The 13,567-nt window shown below is 39.6% G+C and overlaps 1 protein-coding gene across 3 annotated transcripts in view; it reads right to left on the reverse strand.

Annotated features, from left to right (window-relative positions):
* Plch1 (phospholipase C eta 1) overlaps positions 1-13,567 on the reverse strand; it is a 195,880-nt gene that overhangs the window by 144,959 nt on the left and 37,354 nt on the right. The window contains exon 1 of one of the 3 annotated variants that reach the window (XM_076932470.1): positions 3,697-4,088. The exons of the other annotated variants lie outside the window; for them this stretch is intronic. Within the exon in view, the coding sequence (XP_076788585.1) occupies positions 3,697-3,739 (43 nt within the window). The 5' untranslated portion in view covers positions 3,740-4,088. Of the gene's footprint in view, positions 1-3,696; positions 4,089-13,567 lie in introns of those variants that run through there. 3 annotated transcript variants of the gene reach the window in all.

The raw sequence follows: 13,567 nt of genomic DNA on the forward strand, positions 1-13,567 counted from the left end.
CTCTGCGTCAGGTTCCTGCCCTGTTTGAGCTTCTGTCTTGACTTCCTTCAATGATGGACTACAATGTGGAAGTTTAAGCTAAATAAACCTTTTCCTCCCTAATTTGCTTTTGGTCATGATGTTTGATCATAGTGATAGTAATCTCAACTAAGACGGGCTCTAAGTTGCTTTCAGAGTCCTCTCTAAAACTAGAATGTACCCAGGTATCTTTATTCTACTGCCTGGCCTTGCCTACTCCTTAAGCTCCCATTGTTGCTTCTCACAAGCTGTGATCTTCCTTATTGTAATCCTCCTTACCCTTTATTAAGGCTCAGTCAAACATCATCCCCACAAATCTCATGTTGACCTTGCCACACTCAACTTCCTGTGCAACTTAATAGAGTGTCCCACTCTATCATGGGGCTATGAGTATGTTTGTGTACTAGACCGGGAGATCTTGTAAGGGACAACTAATTTCATTCATCTTCATACCCCTAACCAGAGCCTTGACAAGAACCCCCTATGTCACTATTGATTGTACGAATTCACTATTAGCAGATAATAATTCTACAAGACAACAAATAATGTTTAAGAAGAAAAAATGGAAGGAAGAAATAGCTCAGCATAAGAGTGTGACAATATCACTTTGATCGCTGGATCCCATAAAGTGACAGAAGAGGGCCAACTCCTGACAGCTGTCCTGTAGAATCACGTTTGTGCTATGGTATGCACATATACCTGCACTCACAGACACACATACTAATAATAATACTAATAAGTAGTTTTGTTTTTAAAGGAGAATCTACTAAGATGTTCCACGTTCCTCTTTCTAAATAGCAGTTTTGGGCCAAGAGCTTAAATGATGTTAATATAAGTGACATCACAAATACCATAACAATTTGCATATCCTAAAAGTCAACCGTTGGTCAATTGAAAAGGGCAGGTCCAGCTGTGATAGAAATTGGAGAGCTCAGTTCTCGCTGCAGATTTGCTCTGTGTGTTTACAAGAAAAGCATGAATAGCCTCCATGTTTTCATCTGCTTAAGAGAGCGTAACACTGCTGTGGTTTCTTTTGCGTCCAGAATGCTAGGACTTGTTCCTACACTGATGTCTGCTCTTCCACAGGCATGCTACGCAGAGTGCATACTGTTGTCATGCAGGCTACTGAGTCACGGGGAAAATTACCAAATTATACTCAAGTTCTAGGTCAAAGTGCTTTTCATTGGCACCCTCGGGACAAATAGTTTCCTTTCTATTAAAGGAGATGAAATGCACATTATCCTTAATAATCTCTCAATCTCTCTATCTCTATCTCTCTCTCTATCTCTATCTCTCTATCTCTATCTCTCTCCTCTCTCTCCTCTCTCTCCTCTCTTTCTCCTCTCTCTCTCTCTCCTCTCTCTCCTCTCTCTCCTCTCTTTCTCCTCTCTCTCTCTCTCTCTCTCTCTCTCTCTCTCTCTCTCTCTCTCTCTCACACACACACACACACACACGCATGTGTCTATATGCAAGCCACAGTATGAGTGAAAGTCAGAGGATAACTTCCAGGACTTGTTTCTCTTCTTCAGCTCTTTGGGTTTGGGAGGTCAAATCCAGGTTGTCACGTTCGGCAGCAGGCCTCTTTGCCAAATGAACCATCTCATCTCACCCGTTTCCTAATTTCCAATTATATTGTCTTCCACGTCTACAGTCCTTTTCCACTTTCCAAGTATTTTTAGAGATGTTGCACCATAATCCTCTTTACTGCTCCAAGGGTAAAGGGGCTTTCTGCCACCTTGTTACAAGAAGTCTGCGTTCATAGACATTTCCAGGGTTATAAAAAACAGAAGCTGGACATGCCTCGAGCTTGCTTTATTTCTGATTTAACATTACAATGAAGCCCTCTACCTTCTCTCTGCACCATTTTAAAAATTACTGTCTGAAGCTCGTATAACAATAATTGTCTAGACATGCAACAAATACAAATATATTTACACAAATATACAAATACAAAATAAATCTGCTTATAAATACAAATGTACACATATGCATTTCACATTTAATAAGAGAGCTTAAGAACTTAAGCTCTGGGTCTCTTTGATCTTTCTGACTGTGAGTGAACATTTCTCAACTTTGTAACCCAGTCAGCTTAAGTCACTTCCTCTGATGTCACTATTTAAAAAGACAACTTAGACTTCACGAGAATTCAGACTCTATCAATATTACATACTCTGCATAACCTAAGATGCCCTTGTTAAAACTGACCTTGGGGTTTATAAGAAATTGTTCTTCAAAAGTGGCCTTGCTACCAACAGACAAATTTTTGAAACAAGATGGATTCAGTGAAGACTTTTTCATTTTATTTTATTTTTGCCTAGCAAAGACATTATTGAAGTAAATCAAAAATATCTTTTAAGTAACACAACAAAAAAGTTAATTAAAAAAAATTAGTAAGACTGTCTATATGTGAAAATATCTAGCCCAAACAACACCTTAAATTATCTCTCAAAATTTATATAACTGAAAAAGATAATCCAAAATCTGTGATGTTTAAGAATTAGAGTTTATGTGGACTTCAATCTTAGAGATCACCGTACGTGGTGGGAGAAACTGAAGTCACTCTCATTACTGCCATGGTATTTTATAAACTATGGAATCTTAACAACATGTTACACAAAGCCTGTCACTCACACACTGCACACAAGAGAGTCACTGAACACATGAATGCACAACTTTACACGTGAATCCTTGCAACGACCTAAGTGTCAAGTAAACCAAACCCTACTCTATTTCTGAATAAAGGTCTCTTTTCAGATTTGAAAAATTCAGGTATATGAAGGAATCAACAGTGATACAATTTATCTTTTTGAATAAAAAGCAAGTACCAGGGCTGGTTGTATGAGCACAGCATGCTGAAGTGACTCCCAGAGGCCAGCAACAACCTCCAGACAGGCTCCTGACGGAGCACTGGCTCGGCAAAGTTACATCTGAGCCTCAATAATCTGGATGACACATGAATTTCAACTTGAAGATGGCTTAGAAGACACTTCCTGGCACGTTACTTGTTCTGTCTGAGCAGACAGCAGCACTTCTTTCAAAATAAGAACAATCTCCGTACATTTCAATTGTCTGAATCTTACTTTAGAATGTTTTCCTCGGGCTCCTGGAGCTGACAGGTTCTCCAAACACGATATTTGGATTCTGCCTCCATTTTATCTATGCTGAGCACTTGTGCCATTTCATTTTAAAAAGATGAATGGTTTCTCTAGTCTGACGATCTTTAATTGACACATATTAGAAATCACTTCCCTGTATTACTGTAGAAAGTTAAAATATAGCTATCCTAATTCGAAGTGAACAGGACTTCACAATACTTAAATCAAAACCAACAGTTTGTATTAAACACATAAAAATTTTAACTGTCTATGTCCTTGATTTATAGTCCTTGACTACAACCCAAGACTACAAATTATTTTCTCACAGATCACTTTATGACAATGATGCATTTTCAGTTTGTCAGCAAGCACATCTACCATTGTACAAATACACGTTTACGAGGAAAAACCACTTTGACCTAATCAAAAACACCTTTTCAATTGAGATTAAAATACACATTTTAAATATGTCAATCAGCAATTCAAATAAATCTTTCAGTAAATGGGAAATCAAATAAGAAATACTTGCCCCCCTTTTACCAGAGCTATTAACTTACCTTAAAATTAGTAGCATGAGTCTTACCTTTTTCTGGACTTAAGTTTTTATACACTTCAAGGTCTGCCATTAAATTTAATATTGCTACACATTATTGGCCAAAGCAATAAAATGTTTCTCTAAAGGCAAAGCCTTTTTCTGATACACATCTCCAAAAGGGGAGAAGGCAAAGAAATCCTTAGCAGCCCCAAGCACTTGGCTCATGCTGCCTCTGATGGCATGATGACATCTTCACAGTCCGGGTTTTACCATGTAGAGAAAAGAAATCCATGAGATGATTGTAGAACTTTGTCCTAAAGTGCACAGCGCAGCCAGATGAGCACACTGGAAGCGTCTGCTCTGCCTGCCGCTACTGTGGGAATGCAGGCGCTGTGGCTACTTAGGCTATGAGACGTGCATGCTTAGTGAGTGCAGTGCTTAACGCCCTTAAGGCATTATGCACATTTAATGTCTGGGAACTGTAGGTCTTTAACCATCAAAAAAAAAAAACCCTCTTCACCTACGGAGGCCACTGGGAGATACTGATTACCATAGGAGTGACGCAGGCTGAATGCAGAAAATGAACATGCACACATAGAGACACACAGAGGCACACACACAGACTACATACATGCTCTTGGAAGCAAACATCACTTCATCAGAGGCAAACACTCCCATTAAGAAATAATCTGCATACCGTCTTCGGCACCATAGGCTACTTTTGTTCCAGTCTGGGCAAGTGCACATTTATTCAAATTGTTATGGCTTCTTGCTTTATTCCACACAACCATAGCAATGGTCACAGAAATGACTGGAATGTTTCCAGCTTAGGAGGAAAGAGGCTAGTCTCAAAACATTTATTCAAGCTATGCCCCTACCTTGGGGTTAAAAAAAAAAAATCACAAGGTAAATAGCACAGGTCTGAAGAAATCAGGTTTTAGTGAACAAGCTATTGTTACAGTACAGTTTTCCCTGGGGAATACACACACACACACACACACACACACACACACACACACACACACACGTATATGAAAGTTTAATCAACTTCTTTGAATACATAGCTAGACAAACTCGCAAGCAATTTATTATTGTCTTGTTTTCAGACATCTGAATTGGGTCTCTCCACCCCTATTGTCATCTTCTCCTCCCTAACTCCGACTCACCTTACCCACCTGTGGCCCCTGCAAGGGATGTCCAGTATGTACAGGACAGAACCAGTCCCTGCTACATTCCCATTAGGGCCAGTCCAGACTGCTACACCAGTGCCTCTACCACCACCAGCCTTTTCTCTAAGGGTCGGTGATTGCGAATCTTGCTATCTTAAGAATCTCATTGGAAGGTTAAAAGTATTTGGTTGCTCATAATCAGAATATCCTCCATGCAAGACTCAACCTAACATATTTCCATACACCCTATTATACAAAATAGCAGTGAAGAACTCCGAGATCTGGTCTATGTACAAACCTTCCCTGCCCTGCCCAACTAGCTGTGTGACCCAGACAATTACTTATAAGCTCCTTGCTCCTTGGCCTCTTAATTTGTACAGCTGGTGGGCTAACACATCCTACTTCAAAAAGTTCCAGTGAGAATTTATCCATAATGACTTTAGAATAGTAAGGTTATGGTCACTATTATTCTACTTGAAATTCCAGGCAAAAAAGCAACAAACTTCAGTGTTTAAACTAACCACAACTTAGAACACAGGATATATCCCAAAGCTTGAGATGTCTCAGAAATAATCGCACTTCTTGATTAATTAAAATATTGAGCATTCACAGGTTCATGTTACACAAAAAAACAAGCAGAGATCTGAAGGGATGCTCACTTCTACCCAATGGCTGCTGAACAAATGCTGAGAAAAGCTAATAGGAGGGCCTATTAGACACCCTTCATTGCTGGTCAGATGTAAGCTTACGTTCTAACCACAGAGCGCACCTATACACCGTTCATCCCTGTCACAAAAAAAAAAAAGAAAGAAAGAAAGAAAAAATAAAAGAAAAAGAAAAAATAAAAAAAATAAAAAGAAAAAATGAAAGAAAGAAGAAGAAAACCACGGTTTGGGCTTCCCCACACTAAGAACCTGTCGTACATCAATAGATAGTAACTACTACCCATTTTAAATCATAAAAATCTCTAAACTGGCTGAGTATTATTACCCATATTTAATTCTAAGACATTCCACTGGACAGAGATAAACCACTCTTCAGCCCAAGCCTCTTTGAAGTGACATCTCATTGATGATTTATTGATTGCCCCTTCCAGACTCTTGGCTTTAAAATAAGATGTCTTCATTGTTTCCTGAAACGTTTATTGACTGTTCCACTTTAAAATTTATAGGTTAGTATAAAAATTTACAGGCTCCTTGCAGGAAATGATGAAGGTGTCAATCAATATAATTCAAGCTAAAACTCATCCCAAGCAAACCGAGACAGCAACTGGGACCCAAGGCAGGACTTAGCTCACAATTTCTGGAAGATAGCCAGAACTCACATTTAGTGAGGATATAAAATGCACATAAAATGAATTGCATTTGGTGGTGTCTCAAGAGAGGTGAAAATTCCATCAGCATTCAGACACTTCAAATTCATATAGAAATATAAATAAAAATAGCCAGACTTTGTAAATCAGCATCTACTGCTTAGGTAGATGTCTCCCATCCATTCTTATGAGTGTAAATTAGCTAGAGACAGGTAGGCATGTGGGAATCTCTAATGGCTACTGACAGTGACATAAATTAAAATAATTCTTCCCTAAGAGCTCAAACTTTAATTAGATTCTCAAAACTTCAGGAGGCAGATTTTCAAACTTGCCCCAACAGTGGTTGAGATGCAACTTTGCCCTGAATGCAGAAGCCCCCTTCCCTCCTTCACTGATAGGAAGAACCACACAATGAAGTGGGGACGCTAGGAACAAAATCTTAGTGGTACCAGTCTCCACACTCCCACTAAAACAGCACACTAACCATTGATCATACCCAATGCTTAAAACAGACCATCTTTTTCATGCTCTAACCCAACATCTCTGAGTTCACTGAAAGGCAAATGATACTGACTGCACAAAAAATCTTTGCTGACAGCAGTCGAACAGGGCCTACATACGTATGTTCAATGAGGACAGAAATATATAGCCATCATCATGCAAACTCCTAGTGTCTGGTAATGTTTACCTGGACACTGCACATACATAGTGATCCCAAGAGACATACAAGCATAATATGGGTCATGAAGGAAAGAAAGGTAAAAGACACTAAGTTGTCATTGCTGTGGGAAAAAAAAAAAAAAAAAAAAAAAAAACCTTAAAGAATACAAAGATGTCATGGTCAGCTGACTGCACTGTTTTTGATCTGGCAGCAAGAAAGAAGCATGTAGAAGGATATAGTAGAGAGAAAGCTGCTCACTTCCTGACAGCCCAGAAGGGGGGCGGGGGGGGGGGAGGAAAGGTTCAGGACAAGCTGTATGCCTCAGGGGAAGTCTCCAATACTTACTTCCACATGCTAGGCTCTGCCCCCTAATATTGGTGATGCAAGTGGTATCATGATCCAATCACCTCACAGGAACTTTTGATGGGGCCTGGGGCAATCCATAACAAGCCTGAACAGTCTGCATCAATACAGCTTTTTTGCATACTAGGGACACTGGAAACACCCCAGAGGCTGAATGTGTTGGCACACACTTTAATCCTAGCTTTAATCAGAGGGCAAAAACGCAGCCAGATCTCTTGTGAGTTTGAGGCCAGCCTGGTCACAGCAAATTATAAGCACCCAGGGTACATGGTGAGACCCTGTTTCAAAAGACAAACAAAAAATTAAACAAAGCCAACCAGATTCACTGAATACAACATCATTATACACAAAGGTTTCTACAAGTCTCACCAAGCCACTCAACACCAAGACCTGGCTAGGAAGGTCCAAGTTCTGAGGCTGCTTCAGAATATTGGGGTCACTACAACCCCAACAAACTTGAGGGCCTTCTGCTGACCTCAGACTTCTAAGAATACAGATCTCTATGCTGACTTAGAGGGCCAAAACTTTTCCAAAGGACTGAAACAGTGACTCCTTTCAAAAACCTAGTCCATGATGCCTTGAAAGATCGCTATCACAACAAAATGTGACCTTTAAAGGAAGGATTTAGTAAAGAACCACACGGGGCCACCTCCCCAACTGTGTTTGGGGTAGCAGAGATGAAACAGATTTTAAAAGATCTTAACTCAGGAGTACCGAAGGGGAGTCTTTGCAAGCAGAGGAGGATTAGAGATGCCCAGCCATTAAACTAGTCAAGGCATATGAAAATTAACTGGCGTGCGTGCATGCATGCACGCGTGTGTGAGTCTTTCATTTACAAATCCAGGTAGCTCTCGGGCAGGTGTAGGCATACGACCTATCGGGAGCACAAAGTAATTAACTAATTACCACTACACTCTACAAGAAAAAAACAAAGAAAGAAACCATACTGACGCTTTTGTAGTAACTTTCAGTATGTCATAGCTCATAGTCCCAGTGCAGCACCTAAATCCCTAACCTAAATTGCCCTCCCTCACCACTGCTGAAATAGCAGTGACTGGTCCAGCAGCTTGGGCATTGTGTTTTTACATTTCAGTGTTTGTGGCTCCATGTCTCCTCCAGATCACAACACTTCACCTTCTCCTTACTTTATTTTCTTGATTGATTTTCTGTTCTTTCTAATGACATCACGGCAGGAAGATAAGACACCACAGCAATATGAGCTATGTGGGATAGTGACTGCTCTGTTGAACTATGGCCCCAACAACTCAGAAGAGTGATGAGGACCAGAAAGCCCTGAGATCCCAAAAATCCACCAGAACTCAGATCCAGATATTTTTCCTTGGTTCTCAGGAATATTCATAGCACAAAGCAGGTACTAGACTCCAAAGGATGAAAGCAGGTCTCAGAGGCTAGGACCTTGCTAGCTTGTAGAGTAAATAAGAAAAGGACCATAGAGCAGTCTTTTCTCCATAAATCCGACTGAAGAGGAGAGGAAGCTATAGCATTCCCTTGGAATCAAACTGAGTCATTTATTGACACTTTCCAAGCAAACTTCTAACTTGTATCTCAGCCTAGGCATTTCTGATAGAGACCTGTGGTACCACACAGGGACAGAGAAACCACTGGGCAGTACTTAATCAGCAACAGCTAAGCAGCATGGGAAGCATTAAAGGATATGGAGTTATTGGAATTGATGGCAGAGCAATAGGATATGAAATTGGAGAGAATTGGATCCCACCAAGTAGCTCAACAACATCAGTCAAATTATTTGATATTGCCACAAGCTTCAGTTTCCATATCCACAACAGTGCCTACAATAACAGATGTAAAGTTCCTCTAGCTTACGTAGTACTACACACAGAACTGGATACATAACCTATTATGTTGTAAAACAGAAACTTGGGTCCTGCCCATACCTAGAACATAACTTCAAGATAGCAACAAGAGAATGGGACCCAGGCCAAATTCATACAAGGCTTCTTCCAATCTTAAGAACTTGGTAGGATTTAGAAACTTTAACATTTACTCCATATTTTGAATTTTCCATCTCCTATATAAACAGGCAAGTCAAAAACTAAAATCTTGGATGGGCAAGATTTGGGTTCGTCAGGAAAAGGCACTTGCCAACCAACAATGCAAGCTATGGCTTTAGTTCTATCCCTGTGTGGAAAGACACACACACACAAATACACCTACACATGCACACATACATACTTTTAAAAAATAATAACTATTTTGCTCAGCTTGGTGGTGCACACACATGATCCTAGAATTCAGAAAGCTGAGGCAAGAGGACTGCTATGAATCATAGGCCAGCCTGGGCTACATAACACTACCCTTTCACAAACAAAAACAAAACCTTTCAAAACAATATATATATATTGTTTTGAAATATATATATATGTATATATATACATACATACATATTGTATATATATATATACAATATGTATATATATACATATATATATATATATGATGCATTTCTTATCCTATATATGTTTTCTGAGACAGAGAAGTTTAAAAATAAAAATTTTTGGTGCTGGAGGGATAGCTCATCAACTAAAAGCATTTGTTGCTCTTGAGGAACTGAGTTCAGTTCCTAGCACCAACTTCGGGCAGCTCACAACCATTTGTAGCTCTAGCTCTAGGATCTGATCTTCTCCTTTGGCTTCTGCAGTCACCTACACACATACATGTGGAACCCAGAGATGTACATATACACATAAGTAAACCAAAATAAACCTTTCAGAGAAGGAAATTTTCAAAACTAGAAGGATTCTTTAAAACCAAAGGAGACTTATTAGTACTTTACCTACCTTCGACCCTGGGTTTAGTTCCCTGAACATACATATCTGTGATTCCAGTCCCAGGGACACCACATGGTACATACTCATGCAGACAAAGCACCCATACACATAAAATAAAATGAAAATAGATTGTTTTTTAAAAAGACACCAAGAAATACTTTCTGAGGCAATGAAGTTATCGATGATAGAAGTAGCTTTGAGGTACAGATTAATGATTAATATTAAAGTTAAAACATCAAAAGTATTTTAATTTTCTGCTTCATTTGTTCTCCACATTGATAGTCAACTAGCACAAAATGGTTACAAAAGCTAATTTTGTTAAAGACCTTGAAGAAAAGAGAAAAATATTGCATTTTCATGAATACTAATGATTACAAAATAGAAAACCAATAACATTTACCCCTTCATATTAATATAATTTAGAAATAATTTAGCATTATGACACATGCAGAACCTATTCTCTAGCCAAGAAAGAACTATATGTTGTTAGTATTGGAAACATGGTGACTATAGTTGCTGAATATTACGTATCTTCACTGAATTATATAATTTAAGGGAAATAGAAAAGGGAGAAGGAATTAGAAATATAACAAGACCAAATTAGAAGACATGAAAGCATTATTTCCCAGGCAGATGCACAGGGCTCAGGCATAAACAAATACCATTTTAAAAATCTCCAACATGGGCTACCAATGAAGAGATTGACACTAGCTGTTTGTCCCTGAAAAATAGCCCTCTGTCCCTGACCAACATAACTCAGGAGGACCCAAACACTTGCCCTTCCAGACACAGAAAGGGCCTGCAGAGAATGAAATCATTACTAGATCTAAGTGCTACATGAACTGTATTGCTCTATTTGTAAAGTTCAGAACCCTGCTCCACACGGTTTATTATCATTTCTTAGCTACAAAGGCATAGAACATGGGGCTGTTGAGTGTTGCTTAGTAATGATGGCACCGCCGCACTGAATTCTACTGCGGTGAAGGATAAGCCAGAGCCAGTGCTCAGACCCATAGGCCTAGAATGGCCAAGATTCCTTGCTCACCTGTCCATACGCAAATCATCTAAAATGGTGTGATGTAAACCAAAACAAAACAAATTATGTCTCTATAGTCTAGCTCTATAAAGAAGCCATTACTAAGAATCTGAAAATGCAAAGACCTGCACAATTTATCCTACTGAAAACCCACATAGCCTACCATAATACTTGGCTCGGTTCCTGAAGGCCAGCTGGATTGGTATGGCAGCTTGTTGGCTTTCAGAATTAACTAAACCCTACTAGGTTGAATGATGCCCAGCACATAACCTTACCCCCAGTGACCTGGAGCCAATCTCATCAACTGAGAATGTCACTGGAGTTTCATCACCTGGGTTCAGTAGGTAACTAAAACTTTGGAGCCTCCTACCTGCTATATATGGCTGAGGAGCCAGAGAGTTGAAGGGCAATGCTGAAGGCAGGTCTTCTGCCTGCACCCATCTCAATGTTGTGCTTGCTTCCCACTTTTCAGCACTTGAGAGGGAGCCCCAGCTAAAATATCAGCCAGTTCAATGGTATAAACTGGGAGTCTCATAAGGGTAAAAGAATCTGCCCAACGCAAAGACTGCAGGGCCAACAGGTATAGCCAAAAGAGGCCTCTGGGAGACAACGAAAAGAAACTACAAGAGTAAAGGGAGTTCTAAGAGGCATCAACCAGACAAGAGTCAGCAAGACCCACTGACAGCCTCACACCATAGTTTCAGCAGATTCCAGGTTTAAAGGACCCAGGGGAAGGATACACGGTTCATCTTTCCTTTTTGTTCCATGTGCATCCCCTTTTTTTCTTTTTTGTTATACATTTTGTGTTACTAACATATCAATAAAGAAAAAAAAAAAACAAGTGCAGTAATGCATGTCTTTAATATCAGCATTTTGAGAAAAAAGCAAAATCACTTTCAAGTTTGAGGCCAACCTGGTCTACATAGCAAGTTTCAGGCCAGATTCTGACTTGGAAAAACAAGAACTAAAGAATTTTAAGAACACTGGTCATCGAAGAAGGGGTAGAAAGACTGTAGGAGCCAGAGGATCACAAAGTTTGCTGTGAGGCTGTCTCACAGTGATGTCAGAAGCTTCACACATAAAGTCTCACCAACATGACTGTTTAAACATGATCTGAACAAGGACAAGAGCAATAGATACACTAAAGAAGACCAGGGGAAGCCTATGAGGCCTCAACCCTACCCCAAAAACTGCAGGCAGCTAATATTAAATGGTGAGACCTGAAAACATATACATACACATACATACACATAATATTAACATATATATGTGTGTGTGTGTGTGTGTGTATATATATATATATATATATATATATATATGCATCAACAATTAGTGGGAAAAAAAGGTCATGAATTTGAAAGAGGGCAAGCAGGAGAATTTGAAAAGGTTTAGAGGGAGGAAAGGGAGGGAGAAATTATGTAATTATATTATAACCTCAAAAAAAAAAAAGAAAGAAAGAAAGAAAAAGCCGGGCGGTGGTGGCGCACGCCTTTAATCCCAGCACTTAGGAGGCAGAGGCAGGTGGATTTCTGAGTTCAAGGCCAGCCTGGTCCCTGGTCTACAGAGTGAGTTCCAGGACAGCCAAGACTACACAGAGAAACCCTGTCTCGAAAAAAAAAAAAGAAAAGAAAAAAAAAGAAAAAAAGAGAAAGAAAAAATTTTAAACTAGAGAAAGATATAGAGGTAAACGCAGATGGATTACCAAATTTAAATCAGGAAGATACAAAACACTTAAACAGAGCCTTAAGAAGCAACAAGATTGAAACAACAATAAAGTAAGTGTTTCTGAAAAAAAAAAAAAAATAACAGCCCAAGACTGATAGAAGGATTCACTACCAATCTGTGTGTTCTGTAAGGAAGATCACCAAGATCGAATTGTTCTACAAAATAGAAAGGCAAACACAGTATCCAACTCATTTGGTAAGGATATGAACAGATGGACACAGAGCCAGACACAGACACACACCCACACGCACACATGGCCTGGAGAGGAATACAGACAACAAAAGAGAGAAGAAAAAGAAAATGCTTCCACATAAACTGAGCAGTACACAGAACATTTAAGGGGCACGGGACTGATCATTTCCAATTAGATTCAGGGTTGAGACAAAAGTGCTGACTCTCTCCACTCTTAGTCAACGTTTGAAATCTCATTCGCAGCAGAGACTAGAGAGAGCTGGGCTTGGTGGCACAGGCCTTTACTCCCAGCATTCTGAAGGCAGAGGCAGGGGGGTTCTCTCTGAGAACAAGGCTGCCCTGACCTATATACAAACCCCAGGGCAACCAGGGCTACAGAGAGAAACTGTCTCCAAAATAAGTAAACAAACAAATACCTCTATTGAGATAATATTCATTAATAGCATTAGGTCTGACATATTCAGCCTAGGAATTCTGAAAATGTCTTCATTTTGCAGCTACCCAACTATACCACACACATATTAGCAACAGCGGAACCTCTAAACTAGAGAAACGAGGAACACTTTTGGTTTTAGCTTTTGCTTTTTGCTTCCCCAGATGATTCCAGACCATGTCCCTGAGTGAGGTCCTTTGGCCAAAGCATTGATTACA

Source organism: Arvicanthis niloticus, chromosome 4 (genome assembly GCF_011762505.2).
Source record: "Arvicanthis niloticus isolate mArvNil1 chromosome 4, mArvNil1.pat.X, whole genome shotgun sequence".
NCBI lineage: Eukaryota > Metazoa > Chordata > Mammalia > Rodentia > Muridae > Arvicanthis > Arvicanthis niloticus.